The 13,339-nt window shown below is 31.6% G+C and overlaps 1 protein-coding gene across 3 annotated transcripts in view; it reads left to right on the plus strand.

Annotated features, from left to right (window-relative positions):
* The window catches only part of LOC112593246 (unconventional myosin-XV), a 53,551-nt gene extending 40,678 nt beyond the window's left edge, over positions 1-12,873 (plus strand). The window contains exons 24-50 of one of the 3 annotated variants that reach the window (XR_003114592.1): positions 49-153; positions 367-497; positions 1,056-1,402; positions 1,985-2,129; positions 2,622-2,821; positions 3,543-3,620; positions 3,698-3,790; positions 3,884-4,132; positions 4,351-4,693; positions 5,276-5,456; positions 5,590-5,863; positions 5,946-6,083; positions 6,227-6,355; positions 6,472-6,575; positions 6,642-6,813; positions 6,931-6,961; positions 7,057-7,136; positions 7,231-7,298; positions 7,376-7,646; positions 7,717-7,921; positions 8,364-8,707; positions 8,787-8,942; positions 9,031-9,235; positions 11,280-11,398; positions 11,503-11,689; positions 12,677-12,761; positions 12,835-12,873. Coding sequence is in view for 2 of the 3 variants with exons in the window: in XM_025337607.1 (XP_025193392.1) it covers positions 49-153; positions 367-497; positions 1,056-1,402; positions 1,985-2,129; positions 2,622-2,821; positions 3,543-3,620; positions 3,698-3,790; positions 3,884-4,132; positions 4,351-4,693; positions 5,276-5,456; positions 5,590-5,863; positions 5,946-6,083; positions 6,227-6,355; positions 6,472-6,575; positions 6,642-6,813; positions 6,931-6,961; positions 7,057-7,136; positions 7,231-7,298; positions 7,376-7,646; positions 7,717-7,921; positions 8,364-8,707; positions 8,787-8,942; positions 9,031-9,235; positions 11,280-11,398; positions 11,503-11,689; positions 12,677-12,696 (4,375 nt within the window). In the remaining variant the exon portion in view is untranslated. Of the gene's footprint in view, positions 1-48; positions 154-366; positions 498-1,055; positions 1,403-1,984; positions 2,130-2,621; positions 2,822-3,542; positions 3,621-3,697; positions 3,791-3,883; positions 4,133-4,350; positions 4,694-5,275; positions 5,457-5,589; positions 5,864-5,945; positions 6,084-6,226; positions 6,356-6,471; positions 6,576-6,641; positions 6,814-6,930; positions 6,962-7,056; positions 7,137-7,230; positions 7,299-7,375; positions 7,647-7,716; positions 7,922-8,363; positions 8,708-8,786; positions 8,943-9,030; positions 9,236-11,279; positions 11,399-11,502; positions 11,690-12,676; positions 12,768-12,834 lie in introns of those variants that run through there. The other 2 variants (XM_025337607.1, XM_025337608.1) reach the window with 2 other exon arrangements.
* Positions 12,874-13,339: the final 466 nt, after the last annotated feature.

Below are 13,339 nucleotides of genomic sequence, written 5' to 3' on the forward strand. Positions count from 1 at the left end.
TCTAGTACAATCTTTTTTCGTTTATTAAAATTAGTAAAAAATTTACAGCGCATCATCAGATGTGATGTCTCATAGTCAAATAGACTTCGACTATCCAGATATTAATGCTAGAAGTGAAGACGATAAAGGTTCATACATAAAGGGCCATCCTAGGTAAAAAAAAAAAAATACATTTCATGACTCATAATAGTGTAATATATATTTTTTAAAACGCATGCACTTATTTCAATCGAGGTAATGGTTATTAAATAATAATAATAACTAGCAAACTTACTAAGATATTACTAAACAATCTAAATCAGCTATTATAATAATACTATACGACTATCATTGAAAAAATAATAAAATGACTGTTATTTTTCACAGGTTCATAAAATCACAGTATGCTGGTAAACGTGGTTCGCACTCTATTAAGTCACAAATGGATAACAAACATTCTGACAAGTCTGAAGCTAGGAGCTGTGCAATGTCTGATACAAGCGAAGCTCCATCTTTAGGTAACTATATAACATAATATTTATTTTATTATAAATTGCACTCATTGACAATGCAATAAAAATATAAACATTATCATGATTAATGCGAGTGCATTAATAAAATTTTAGTAAAAATCAGAATGATACTTGTACAATGTACATACGAATCAAACTAAAATGAATCAGTAAAAAGAAAAAAAACTAATTATCTAATTGACAATTGTTTTTACCAGTCTTAAGTTTTCCTAAACAAACGAATCTAGTTTTAATAGAAAAGTATTCAAATTTTTGACTAACAATATTCTCACAGTCATGTGAATGGTAAACAGACAGTGCTAACGGATATTTTGACCTTGCGTTATACATGAATGTATCTAGATATACGTACATAGTATAATTATTATTACAGTTGCACAAAATAAGTGTTATTTCTAAAGACGCACCACAGCGGTGATCCAAGGCAATTTTCTTTCTATTTTGATGACACTAATTTACAGCCTTACACTTTGTTTTTACCTTCTCGCCGTAATTATAATCATATAATATTACAAAATTATGTCGATTTCTGTTTTCGATTAGCATCGCACGTTAGACGGGTACGCGTGCCCTCGCAGGCGTCGGATGTAGATCAATTCCTCGACGATCTGTTTAATCCAGTTCTGGACCAGCTGTCTGACGCCAGGTCACTAGCTGCGTCCATCAAAGGTTCATCGAAAAGCAAGTCCGTGGAAGACTGCGAATCTTTGGACTCTCGCGATTTCACTAGGAGAATAAAGGGCGGAGGCAATCGATCGATCGAAAGCAGTCGGGCATCAAGGTCTAATGAGAGTCTGTTGCAAGATGGAGACTTTGAACCATCGTTAGACATCTCGATGTTCGCACGGACCGTGAAAGGCGGTGGTCGAGGCGTTGCCTCTCAGCAACAGGTATTAATATACAATATAGTATGATATATTAACGTCAAAAAAAAAATAATGGGGTGAGCTTTTTGCACCCTGTTTTCCATATGGAAAAACAGTATTTACATAACCATAATCTAAGGCGACGGAATTGCCTCCCTAACGTTTTATAGTGAGAGCAAATATATCGGCCTTCCCTTTTTAAGCTCATATTCATTGAATATTACAATAGATTTTTTTTTTTTTGTTTTTAATCATTATAGTTAAGGTTGAATTTTTCAGAGTACGCCATATAATTAATAATTATTAATTACCATTAAAATAGTTTATGTTATATAGATATATTATTGATGCATTATTTGATATAAGTAGATGGATATCACCTGTTATAATATTATTTTTATTCATAATAGGTTAAATATAATATTTATTAAATTTTCCGCCCCGCTTCTCACCCAAAAAAAAAAATAAAAAAATAATAACTCAAATTACGCCACTGGCCACTCCATACCCTACATATAAATAACATTGTTATTATGAATGTGTCTTTATCGAAAATTGCAATATTACTTCTCTAAATATTTATTGTGTGCGTTTATATTTTTGCAGAATGGTTCCGGACAACCCGGAAACGCTTCGTTCGGCATGTCACCACTGATCGGCTCGCCACCTGTTTTGCCCACCATCCTTTCGCCGCCGTCGTTACTCATGCCCGCTATGAACTCACAGAGCATGTTCAACACTCCGAACGGTGGTTAGTCTTGACGCATTGTTTGCGTTCAGTTTTTTTTTTTTGTTTCTAAATGTTTGCAACGACAACGCGGTATACGCAAAACGATACAATTATTATTGTTGTTATTATTATTATTATTATCATCATTAATACGGTCGCACAAGATAGAAACAATGGCCTGAGAGAGTTCACATGTAGACGACGGATGCCGCGATGCGTGCGCTCTAAATAAATTTCTCCTGCAGCCCCGTTTCCTGCTGGCCACGCACCGCCGACGTCATTCGACGGGTCGGCGCGCAACGCCGTCAACGCGTCGCGTAAATAATAATAACATATTATCGAATCCCGTACGTTACGACGATAATAATAATAACAATAATTGTAAAATTTTGTGATTTACTCGCGTTCGCATCGATTGTTGTACAATTTATTTCACATTTCGTTTTTTACGCCCATTGTTTCATAATAATAATAATAATAACAACGATAATATGGGATTCGATTTTATCGCAGCAGGTCTCGGCGTACCGGCGAACACATCCAACACCACTAGCAACGGGTCGTCGGGAGATAGCATGCTCGCGTACCAAACAAATTTACATCAGGCATTCTTGCAATCCGCCATGGCGCAAAACATCCAAATTCAACAGCAAATACTCGCGCAGAATCAAGCTCTCCACCAGTTACTTCAACAGCAACAATTATTGCCACCGGTATGTGTTACCTCAGACAACAAAGTGTACCCGGCGATTCCGTTTTTATCATAAAATTTTACGCGTAATATGTTCATTGGTACTTATATTGAGATTATAATTTAAGCATTGACAAATAACTTAAAATAAATAACTCCCTAAAAATAAAATAAATAAATAATGTCTCATATATTCACTCGTCAGTTCGTATTTAAAGTATGCAATAATCAAATTTTCATTTCCGGAATGGTAAAAGTACTGTGATAATACAACTAGAATACTATTATCAATATTATGGATTATAAATCTTGAGGAAACATTAATTCAATCATTTGTAGTGGGTTTTAAATATACACTATGTTATACTCGTATTATTATATAGATATATTACTTTTAAAAACGTACATAATTTATTAAAAATTATTGTATAGTACCAAATAAAACGTGATTAATAATTGTAAAACAATGCCATTTGTTGTTGTTCCACTTTTTTAGCTTCCATTGAACATTAAAAGACTGGAAGTAATAAACATTGAAAATTTGCATACGAATAGCACAATGTTTTTATTTATGTTATTGTCCCAATGAATGGTTGTAATAATATTTAATAACACAATCTAGTGATTTTAACGTACGCATTGCATGTAAACAGAGTAGTAACAATTCCTCTAATTATTTATTTAAGTATTAAAGTTGAAAATTAACAAAATATTATATTCATTTTAATCCATTTATATTGTAGGTTGGTACTGAAAATTCATCAGGCGTCTGGAACAATTCACCTCCTAAACATAAGTCTACACCTACAAATAAGTCTCAAGTAATTACTTAATTATAGTCTAAAGACTACCCATATTATATATGAACATTATATAATGTTTACTAAATACATTTTAGGGACTCCGTGCTGGATCACCACATTCAACGTTTACGAATGTTTTGAGTGAATTAAAGAGTAGAAAATCATCTATGGAATCTAACGTTGGAAAAGTAATAATATTTTACCTATTAATTATTTCTTTAATATTCGAATATGTATATTATTTTATGGGACTATACTTTTTGTGTATTTAAATCGTATAGAGTTCTGTACCTCCACCACCTCCTATGCCACCACCACCAGATTTATGCGATCCTAGCGAAGTAAGGCCATTCATGGATCCATATGGCCGAGCAAAAACTGTGCGCATTGGAAAATGGAGATGGCCACCACCAAGTGATGGCACTAGTAATGGTGTACCCGGTGAAATTAACGGGTTTCCATCACATCAAAGTTTTTTACAATTTAAAATGTCCAAACATCAACAAAATCAAAGACATAAGCAATCACAAGTAAGATTAGATCATAATATATGGATAGGATTTAATTTTGAAAAGAACATTTTATGTTTGAAAATTATTAAAATTGTTTACGAGTTTTCTTAGTTTTCAAATTTCAAAATATATTTGTCGAATATAATAAAATATGTTAATAACTATATTAGAGTTGGAAATACTGATCTAAAAATGTAATCACTAATCAAATCATGTTATATCTAATTATTTACTAGGACTCAAGTCAAGATGGAGATCTGAATGGAGTCGAATGGGAAGAGTACGAGATACAACAGCCCGAAGCAATGAAGCAACCGTCACCTAAAGAGCAAACAGAAATCCACAAATCGTCGTATAAATCATTGGAAGTTGGCGCGTTGAGACCTAGTCCAGGCAGCGTAGGTAAATTAAGGATTAGCAACGAAATGAAACACAAGCTAGAAATGGTGACAGCTAACCACAGTCTACGATCGACGACCAGCAAGCCCAGACCACAAGCCATGAATAATATGCCTACGCCTATACCAACGGCCGGGAAACTAGACACTGATAGACGATTACTTTTACAGCAACAACTCGGTAAGAAAGCTTATTGAAATATTAAAATAAAGTAGTAATAAGCCTTTTAAGTAACACGTAAAGAATTGTTATAATCAAGCATATGACAATAGAAAATTAAAGTAAGAAAAAGCCAATTGGTATAGTTACATTCCCGGAAAACACTTGGTATTTTTTTTTTCGTATACTCGTAATTTTAATATGCTTCTCAGGCACACGTAAGATATATGGTATTGTGCATACCAAACGCTATGACTATTTAAATACGAATTAAAGACTACACAATTTTTATTTTTTATTTTTACTAAAATGCATATAGTAAATTATTTTCAAACTTGTAAACTTCAAAACAGTTAAAATTAACATGTATAAAAGTGGGTATTTAAAGAAACATTTATTATGTTATGATTCAATTTTTTTTTTTTTTTTACATTGGGTCTCGTAATTATTTTTGGCAAAAATATCGTAAATTTAAGAGCGGCCCTATTCGTGGTGATTTAATTTTAGCAAACAATTATACATTATATTTAAAATATTTTAAACTAAATATTTGAAAACAGAATTGTGTTTTTTCCTTTTATTTAACGTCAATGTTATTTATAGCCGGACGATGGGGTAGTGTGGACAGTGTTGATTCTCAGAGCGTGGTCAAAGAGGACGCTTCAGATGTTCAATCAAATAATGTGATACGCAATCAAGTTGAACGAATAGAGAACTCTGGTTGGCGATTGCCACCACCACCGATCACCCCATCTAGATCTAATAGCTTTTACAACCAAAACATGTAAGTTACTGCATTAAATAGTTATAATTTTTTACGATCGCATTAATAAATTATTCCTACATTTCGACCGTTTGTTTAAGCGTACACATTACACCTATAATATAATTTTTTCACTACTAAATATTTTTATTAGGAAAAAGAATAGTACTGGTCCTCCGGCTCCCATACAGCCTGTGACGCGCGAATACGATCAGAACAATATGTTCCGGAATGCAGTTCCGAACAACTACACTGCCGAACCACAGCACGAGATCGAGAAAGGCCCAGAGTTCAACGGTCGTCCTGAAACAAGAATACAATCGCCTATACAGAATGAAGACGGACAATCTACGAAACTGCTGCAAACGCCAGCCAACTCTTATTTCACTTATAACCGCGTACCGTGGAAATTAAATATCCGGAAGGAAGTGAGTATTGCCGTCTACCGTGCGTGACACGCGTTGGACTCTGTCCGAGTGAAATGATTTATTTTTCTGTTGTTTTTGTTAGGTTTTCACCCCTAAAGAATCGATGTCTAGTCCGCTGGTATTACATTTGATATTCAGTCAAATAGTCGGCGACATGTTCAACAAATTCCATTCGGTACACGCCAGAATATCCGCCGATGAACGCGAAGAGATGTTAGACGTACGTATAAATATAAAAAAATTTATCTTTTTAAAACGATTTGAAAATATGATTGTCAAATTTTTAAAATCGATCTATTAGTACCATATAAAACCAACTAGAAATAATTGTCGTAATGACCGTTTAACATGAAAATGTTTTAGTTATTGGATCGTTTTGGAGTGACAGCTAGCAACATGCAAACGGGCCATCACAAAGCCAGTACCAAACGTTCCATCGTTGAGCTGGCTCGTCAATGGCCATTGTATTTTTCACGCATATTTCCGGTTTCGGTATGTTTAATATTATGTGTCATATATGATTATAATTTATAGCTCATAAGTCATAATCGTAATCCAGTGAACGACGTAGTGTATTAAATATGTTTCTTATAATAATGTTAATGTAGTGTGGTTATCAGCACAGAGAAGTCGAATATTTAGCCATTGCACACGCGGGCCTTCATTTACTACGCAAAGAAGAAAACCAATATCAAATTATGCAAACATTAACGTGAGTTAAAACTAAACGTTTTTTAATTCTCAACAATTTTAATTTTTATCGATTGTGTTTCGCCAGGTTTGAAGACATTGCCGATATCTCGATGGGTAAGGCTGGAGGCTCTGTACAGCTCACTTTAATGTCGGGTGAAACAATACCGTTCCATTCTAATAGATCACGACAAATACACTCAATGATGAGTTCATTTTGGAAGGACGCTGCGCCACTTGGTCGACTTCCCCGTCAAATGGTAAAAGAAGTATAATATTTTTAGTTAATTTGTCCACAGCATGTACATTCATCTGCATTTCTTCTATCTTTTGTTTTTATTTTCATTAACTAAATCGTATACATCTTATAATTTTAGGATGACAAGATCCGTGCAGCTGAATACAAAGGTAAATAAATAAAGTTTAATTTTATTGTGGTTACTATATAATAAAATATAAAATATTTTATATAGTACAGATTACACTTTTGTTATTATTTTTAGGGTGGCAACAAACAAATACGAAATATTCCAAACCAACTTCACCGTATAAACAACATGAATCACCACCTCCTATTCACTTTGTATGAACAAATTAACCTTTTTAAAAAAATAAATAAATTCTGATGATTTTCACTAATGTTTGCATTAAAATATTTTTAATGTATTTACCTACAGGCTGCAGATGACGGTAAACATTCATTACTTCAATTTGCAATGTATAATTTCAGACACAGTTCAGAGAAGTAATTGAAATTATTTATCAACTATTTTTTTTCAACAAAAATGTATGCAAATGTTTTTTTATTTGATATGCCTTTAGGTTTGATATGCTAAAATCGGCTAATGGAGAAATAAACGGTTCATTGAAAGTCATACAAAACTCCAAGATGAAGAATGACGATTGGACGTGGAAAGAACAACTGGAGATGGTAAAATACACAAACGTACCCATATCCGAATCACTGTTAAAATTAGATTCGGAATTAGACGCACTGGCCATCGAATGCTTCGAGTGCGTTATGAGGTACATGGGCGATTTGCCTACAACACCAGAGTTCACGGAAGTCAAATGTGTTTACACCATTCTTATGGTATTGTTTTGAATACCGTTGAGTATAAAATTTAAACATAATACTACGTTTTACACTTGTATGTATTTAGCATTGCCATAAATTCGAAAGTTTGAGAGATGAAGTCTACTGTCAGCTAATGAAGCAAACGACCAACAACAAGACGGAAACATGTCAACGGGGATGGCGTTTGCTCAGCATAGTCGCAGCGTATTTCACGTGCTCTGAGAATCTGAGACCTTTCTTGCTGAAGTATTTGGAAACGGCTGCTTATGATAAAAGGAGAGCTTTTCACGGTAATAAATAGTAAATAATATTAAATTATATTTTGTCATGTTTACATAATGACGTATATATACAACATTACGCTATTTATCTGATTTCAGTTAACAGAAAATTTTTTAAATTTGACATTTTCTAATAAGCAATTAAAATTTAATTTTTATTTATCAAAACTTTAAAATTTCGTTTGAAGTAATATTTGAAAGGGCTATAGAACATTTATTATTTTTTTAAATTTTCAATTACTTTAGTTTATTAAAAAGTTTTTATTTAACATTAACATATACAGTAGGTACAAAACTATATAGAACTCATAATTGTTTTATTAAAATAATCAAATTGAATTAATTATAAATCTCCACTCATTAACGGCCAATGTTATATTTTGCTGTACTATATACATATTTTATTAAGAAATCTGTGTGTGGTGTTATACATGATTTTATTTTTATTCAGGTACTGCAAACGTGTGCCTGCAGAATTTGCGTAAAACGTTAAGGTACGGCGGTCGAAAGAACGTACCCAGCGTCGAGGAGGTGACCGCTGTGTCGGCTGGTCGCAATTCCAAGAGACAGATGTACCGGTTGCCAGGTGGCAGCGAAACCGTGGTAAACACGAAGTCTACGACCGTAGTAGCCGACGTCATTGCGGGTATGTGTTCGCTGATCAACGTCAACGACCCATTGGAAATGGAGGAATTTTCGCTGTACTGTATCGTCGAAGGCGATGCGTTTACGATGCCATTGGCAGCGGACGAATACATACTGGACGTGACTACTGAACTACACAAAAACCAACAGGTAATTACCACATGGAGAGCGATCTGTAGTCGAACAAAATCCGTTCTTAACTGCGAAACGCGTTATTTTTGTTGTCTAGGTGTTTTACTTGATATTCTGCCGGTCCGTTTGGTATTTCCCTCTGCGACTTGACAGTCAACTATACGTCCAAGTGCTGTTCAACCAAATCGCACCCGACTACTTGGAAGGCCTCCTGTTGGTTTTACCTTTCGGTCAGTTACCCCAAGATTTATTGGTAAGTCTGCCTTTTAATTAAAATATTTAATTTAATGAACTAAGTAGTTAGTTTTTACATAATATCCGATCAACACGATTTTTTCCAGTATGAAGTGTGTAGATTAGCTGCTTTGCTGCACCGAGCAGCTGATATGGTTCAGCCACCGACGTTAAAAGAAACCAAATTTCTTTTGCCCAAACCAGCACTTATGCAAAATGAAGTGAATCCTCAGCAGCTGGTACAAATGGTTCAAAACAATTGGCCACAAATTGAAACCTTACACAGCGTGGAAGCTAAAGCTCAATTTTTAGGTAAGTAATTAGTATTAATAAAATTCTTGAATATTAGTCACAAAATCACAAGTTTTATAACCTAAATTATTAAATCATATCCGATTTTACTGTTTTGTTAATAATTTAAATCACAATATGTATGCATCATAAACTTGAATAATATCATATGGTATTAATTATTAAGTTTGAAAAACTTTCATAAAAAATGTTAGGATATAAAGTTATAAATTTTAATTTTTGATGATGAAATTATTTAAATAGTTAATTATTATTTAATTTTCCTTTTGTCAAATGTATTTTATGTAACACAGCATCTACAACCCTATAGGTAACTGAAAACACATAACCTGCAAAATTTAATATAATTTATTATAAATAAATATACCTATACTTAATAAATATGAAGCATTCTATTATAATATATTAATATATTGTATTGATATTCTTATAAGAAAGAATGCACAATTTAAGGTATATTTGTAACACATTTAAATCAATATCTTGTTTTTTATTTTTTTGTATTTTATTAGGAACACATAAATTTGTTTTCTGTAATAAACTACGTCAACAATAAAATATTTAAATTAAACCACATTTAATTAGGCGTATGTAAAATGCTGTTCCACTGAATATTAATGGCTACGCTATACCTAATTTCTGGCAAAGCCCACCGAATGTGTTTTATGTGATTACACGATACTTAACTATGGTTTTTTTTTTTAATTTCAAGACTGCAAAATCCAAAATGACAAACTCATTAATTGTACTCAAGCCCATATCGTACATTTACAACGCTCTTTCTCTGTTTCATTTAAGATTTTTGATTCTGTGTCTTTTTTTATAAAAATTATACTAAGGTCTATGATTTTTTTGTACTTTATCAGCGTTAGATTACAGGCATAGATATTGATAAATGTTATGTATATATTATAATTTCTTACTTAGTTTTCATTAAAACTACATTATTGGATAAAATATAGATTATGTTTACTGTATAGTTCGGAAAAATCGTTAATTTCATGATTTTCAACTTGCATATTTTTTTATTAAATTTTATTTATCTCCATCGCCGTTATCTTGGAGAATTCATTAAAATAAATATTATATTTCTAATATTATTTAATTTAAGAAATGAACATTAGACATATTTATCACCATGTTAATGTATTAGTATATTATATTATCTTAATTTTTTATTTTAAATGCCTAATAAAAACTTAAAAATCAATTAAAATAAATAATATCAAAAAACATTGGTTAATATACGAATAAATCTGCTAAATTAAAGTTTTCATAACACAGCAATCTGATATTACTATATGATAATAGAATTTAGGTTTATATATAATATACTTTATAAAATACACTATTAAATTAGAACTTTAAAATATCGATTACAATGACCTATTAAAAATACAAATGTTATAAGCTAATAAATTACTATTTTAAAATAACCAACTTTATTCAAAGGCTATATAAATGAAGATACAAATTAACTATTTTCAGCTTTAAAAAATTAAATTGCCCATAGATACAAATCATAATAAAGTAGGTACTGTATTTGTTTAAGCTCCCTTCAACATAGTACGATTTTATTGCGTGTACTTAAATATTGTACATTCGCTGGAAGATAAATCGTAATGACAAATTTTAAACGCTATAATATGTTTTTGGTAAGACTGTATGTTTTATTTTCTTAGCTAAAACATCACCACAGTTAAAGTTTTGAAACATACTATAAAATGTGAATTGTTTGTGTATACAGTTGAAATATGAATAAATATGCATTATATTTGAGGTACGCAAAAATATTACACTAATTTCAATATGACACGATTTATTGACATAACTTCCTAAAATTCAAATCTGAATGTTAAGAAAACCCTACTTATAATTTATTACGTTTGTCTTCCTAAAACTTGCCGCTAAAGTATCTTTAAACAAAGAAAAAAGTTTTTGACATAAATGTGTGGCGTCACGAGTGGCTATTTAACTAAGTCAACTGAATTACAAATAGTTTTATTATGTAGTAATAATATTTTACTTTGTAAATTTTTGACAGAAATTTTAAGCAAATGGCCGCTGTTCGGATCCAGCTTCTTTGCGGTCAAACGCAGTGGAGATCAACAGATATTGGCTCTGAACAGAACCGGTGTCCATTTCCTTCACATTGTTACCCACGTGAGTAGACGACTTCAGATTGAATAAACGGAAAAAATCTTTTATATCCGAGTATATACAATACCGGAAAATATAATTATTCGACGTCTTTTACGTTTTTTTAGAAAACCTTATCAACAGTGCCATTTAGTGAAGTGATATCGACTAGGAAAGTGAGAGCTGGCGAAGGTGCCACTCTCTACTTAGAGCTCAAGTGTGGCAACCTGTTCCAGCAAAGAGTGGCTAGACTACAAACTGACCAGGCCCACGAAATTGCTCGGCTCGTCAGACAATACATAACTATGCACCGACGTGAGTCTCTTTAATAATACATAGCTAATAATTCGTCTCCGACACACGTACTTACCTATGTGTCGTTTGACAATAACTTTTTGTGTTTCGTATCTTACACGCGAATATTGATACGTATTTATGCGTTGATACATACAGTCTATCGAACACTTGCGCGTTTTGTTTATTTTTGAAATATATACTTTCTATTTTTTCTTACGTTTAAAGTTTCACTTGATTTTATTATGATGAATATCGCACGTCGAGTAACGACATAACATAAAATATGTAATAAAACGATAAACGGTCGGTAAAACGTTTAAATCTAGAACTATAAAAAAAATTTCACTTTGATCAATGTGAATAAATTTGAAACTAATAATGGTATTTTTACTCAAAATAATTTTGATATTGTGACCTGGTGTGGCACAGTAGTGGTTGGCCTCAGTCACTAATGTGTTCTGAGGTCAAGCGCATCGTCCGGCGAGGCTAGCACTCGGATGGGTGACCATCCGAGTTCTTAGTGACGAATCCATGGCGCACACATATACACACACGTGTTCCAACCGTACTAACCAAACTTTACAAACAAACCTTACCCAAAAAAACCTACTGTTCTTATCAACAACTTGTGGCCTTAGTTGCCGGTCTTAAATAAAATCAATAAAAAAAATAAAAATAATTTTAATGTGTTTATCCACTCGAATATTGGATTGCTCTTTTACTTTTTACTACGATTGTTTTTTATTAAAATTTAATATAATACTTGAACTTCTATAATATGATCGACGTAAAATTAATAATAATATAATTAATATAATTGATAATAAATAATAATCCATCATCAACAAAAAGTAAAACGTGAAAAGGTATCATGTGATACACAAATGTACTAAATTTGACGAATTTAGTCCACCCGTAAAAACGAGTTTTTATTGGAATATTTTAAGAATTTAATAACATGTAGTATTTCAAACATATTATTAAAACATAATATTTTATTTTTAGATAATGTCGGTGGTCATTGAGACGACAACAACGCATTGACGAATGAAAAACATTTTTAAGTTGTGCTCAAACAAAATATAGTGTGGTAATATAAGTTATAATCTAAATCTGCATTGTTAAATAAAAAAAAAAAACTCTTATGTTTAATATCATTGTAGGTACTACAAAAAAACACAACGTACCTACTTATTAATTTCAACAGAAATTTTTATAGTAAATTTAAAAATAAACAGACCAAATACAAAAGTTAAGACTAAATTATTATACTTATTGATACAAAAATGATTACCTAATTGAGTGTAATATTAAATAATCATAGAATTATTATTTGAATTTATTTATTATTTTATTATTTTTTTTTGTTTCAATAAAATAAATCAGTTTATATTAAATTACATAGAAGTTATATTTACATATTTATTATAATATATATTGTTTTAATTTTTTTACCATTTATAATAAAATTGAATAGTATATTATCATATTTCAATTATACGGTGTCATATTTTATATTACCCCAAAATTCTAAAACCATATCTACACATACCTAATCACTTTTCAGTTATTAATCAAAGCTTTCTAAAAATCACCCAATGATATTGATGTAGCTGTAAACACATTTTGTCATCTTTTTTGTACTCTCAAAATATAATTATTTTACAG

The sequence above is a fragment of the Melanaphis sacchari genome, unplaced genomic scaffold (genome assembly GCF_002803265.2).
Source record: "Melanaphis sacchari strain LSU unplaced genomic scaffold, SCAv2.0 Contig1_pilon_pilon, whole genome shotgun sequence".
Classification (NCBI taxonomy): domain Eukaryota; kingdom Metazoa; phylum Arthropoda; class Insecta; order Hemiptera; family Aphididae; genus Melanaphis; species Melanaphis sacchari.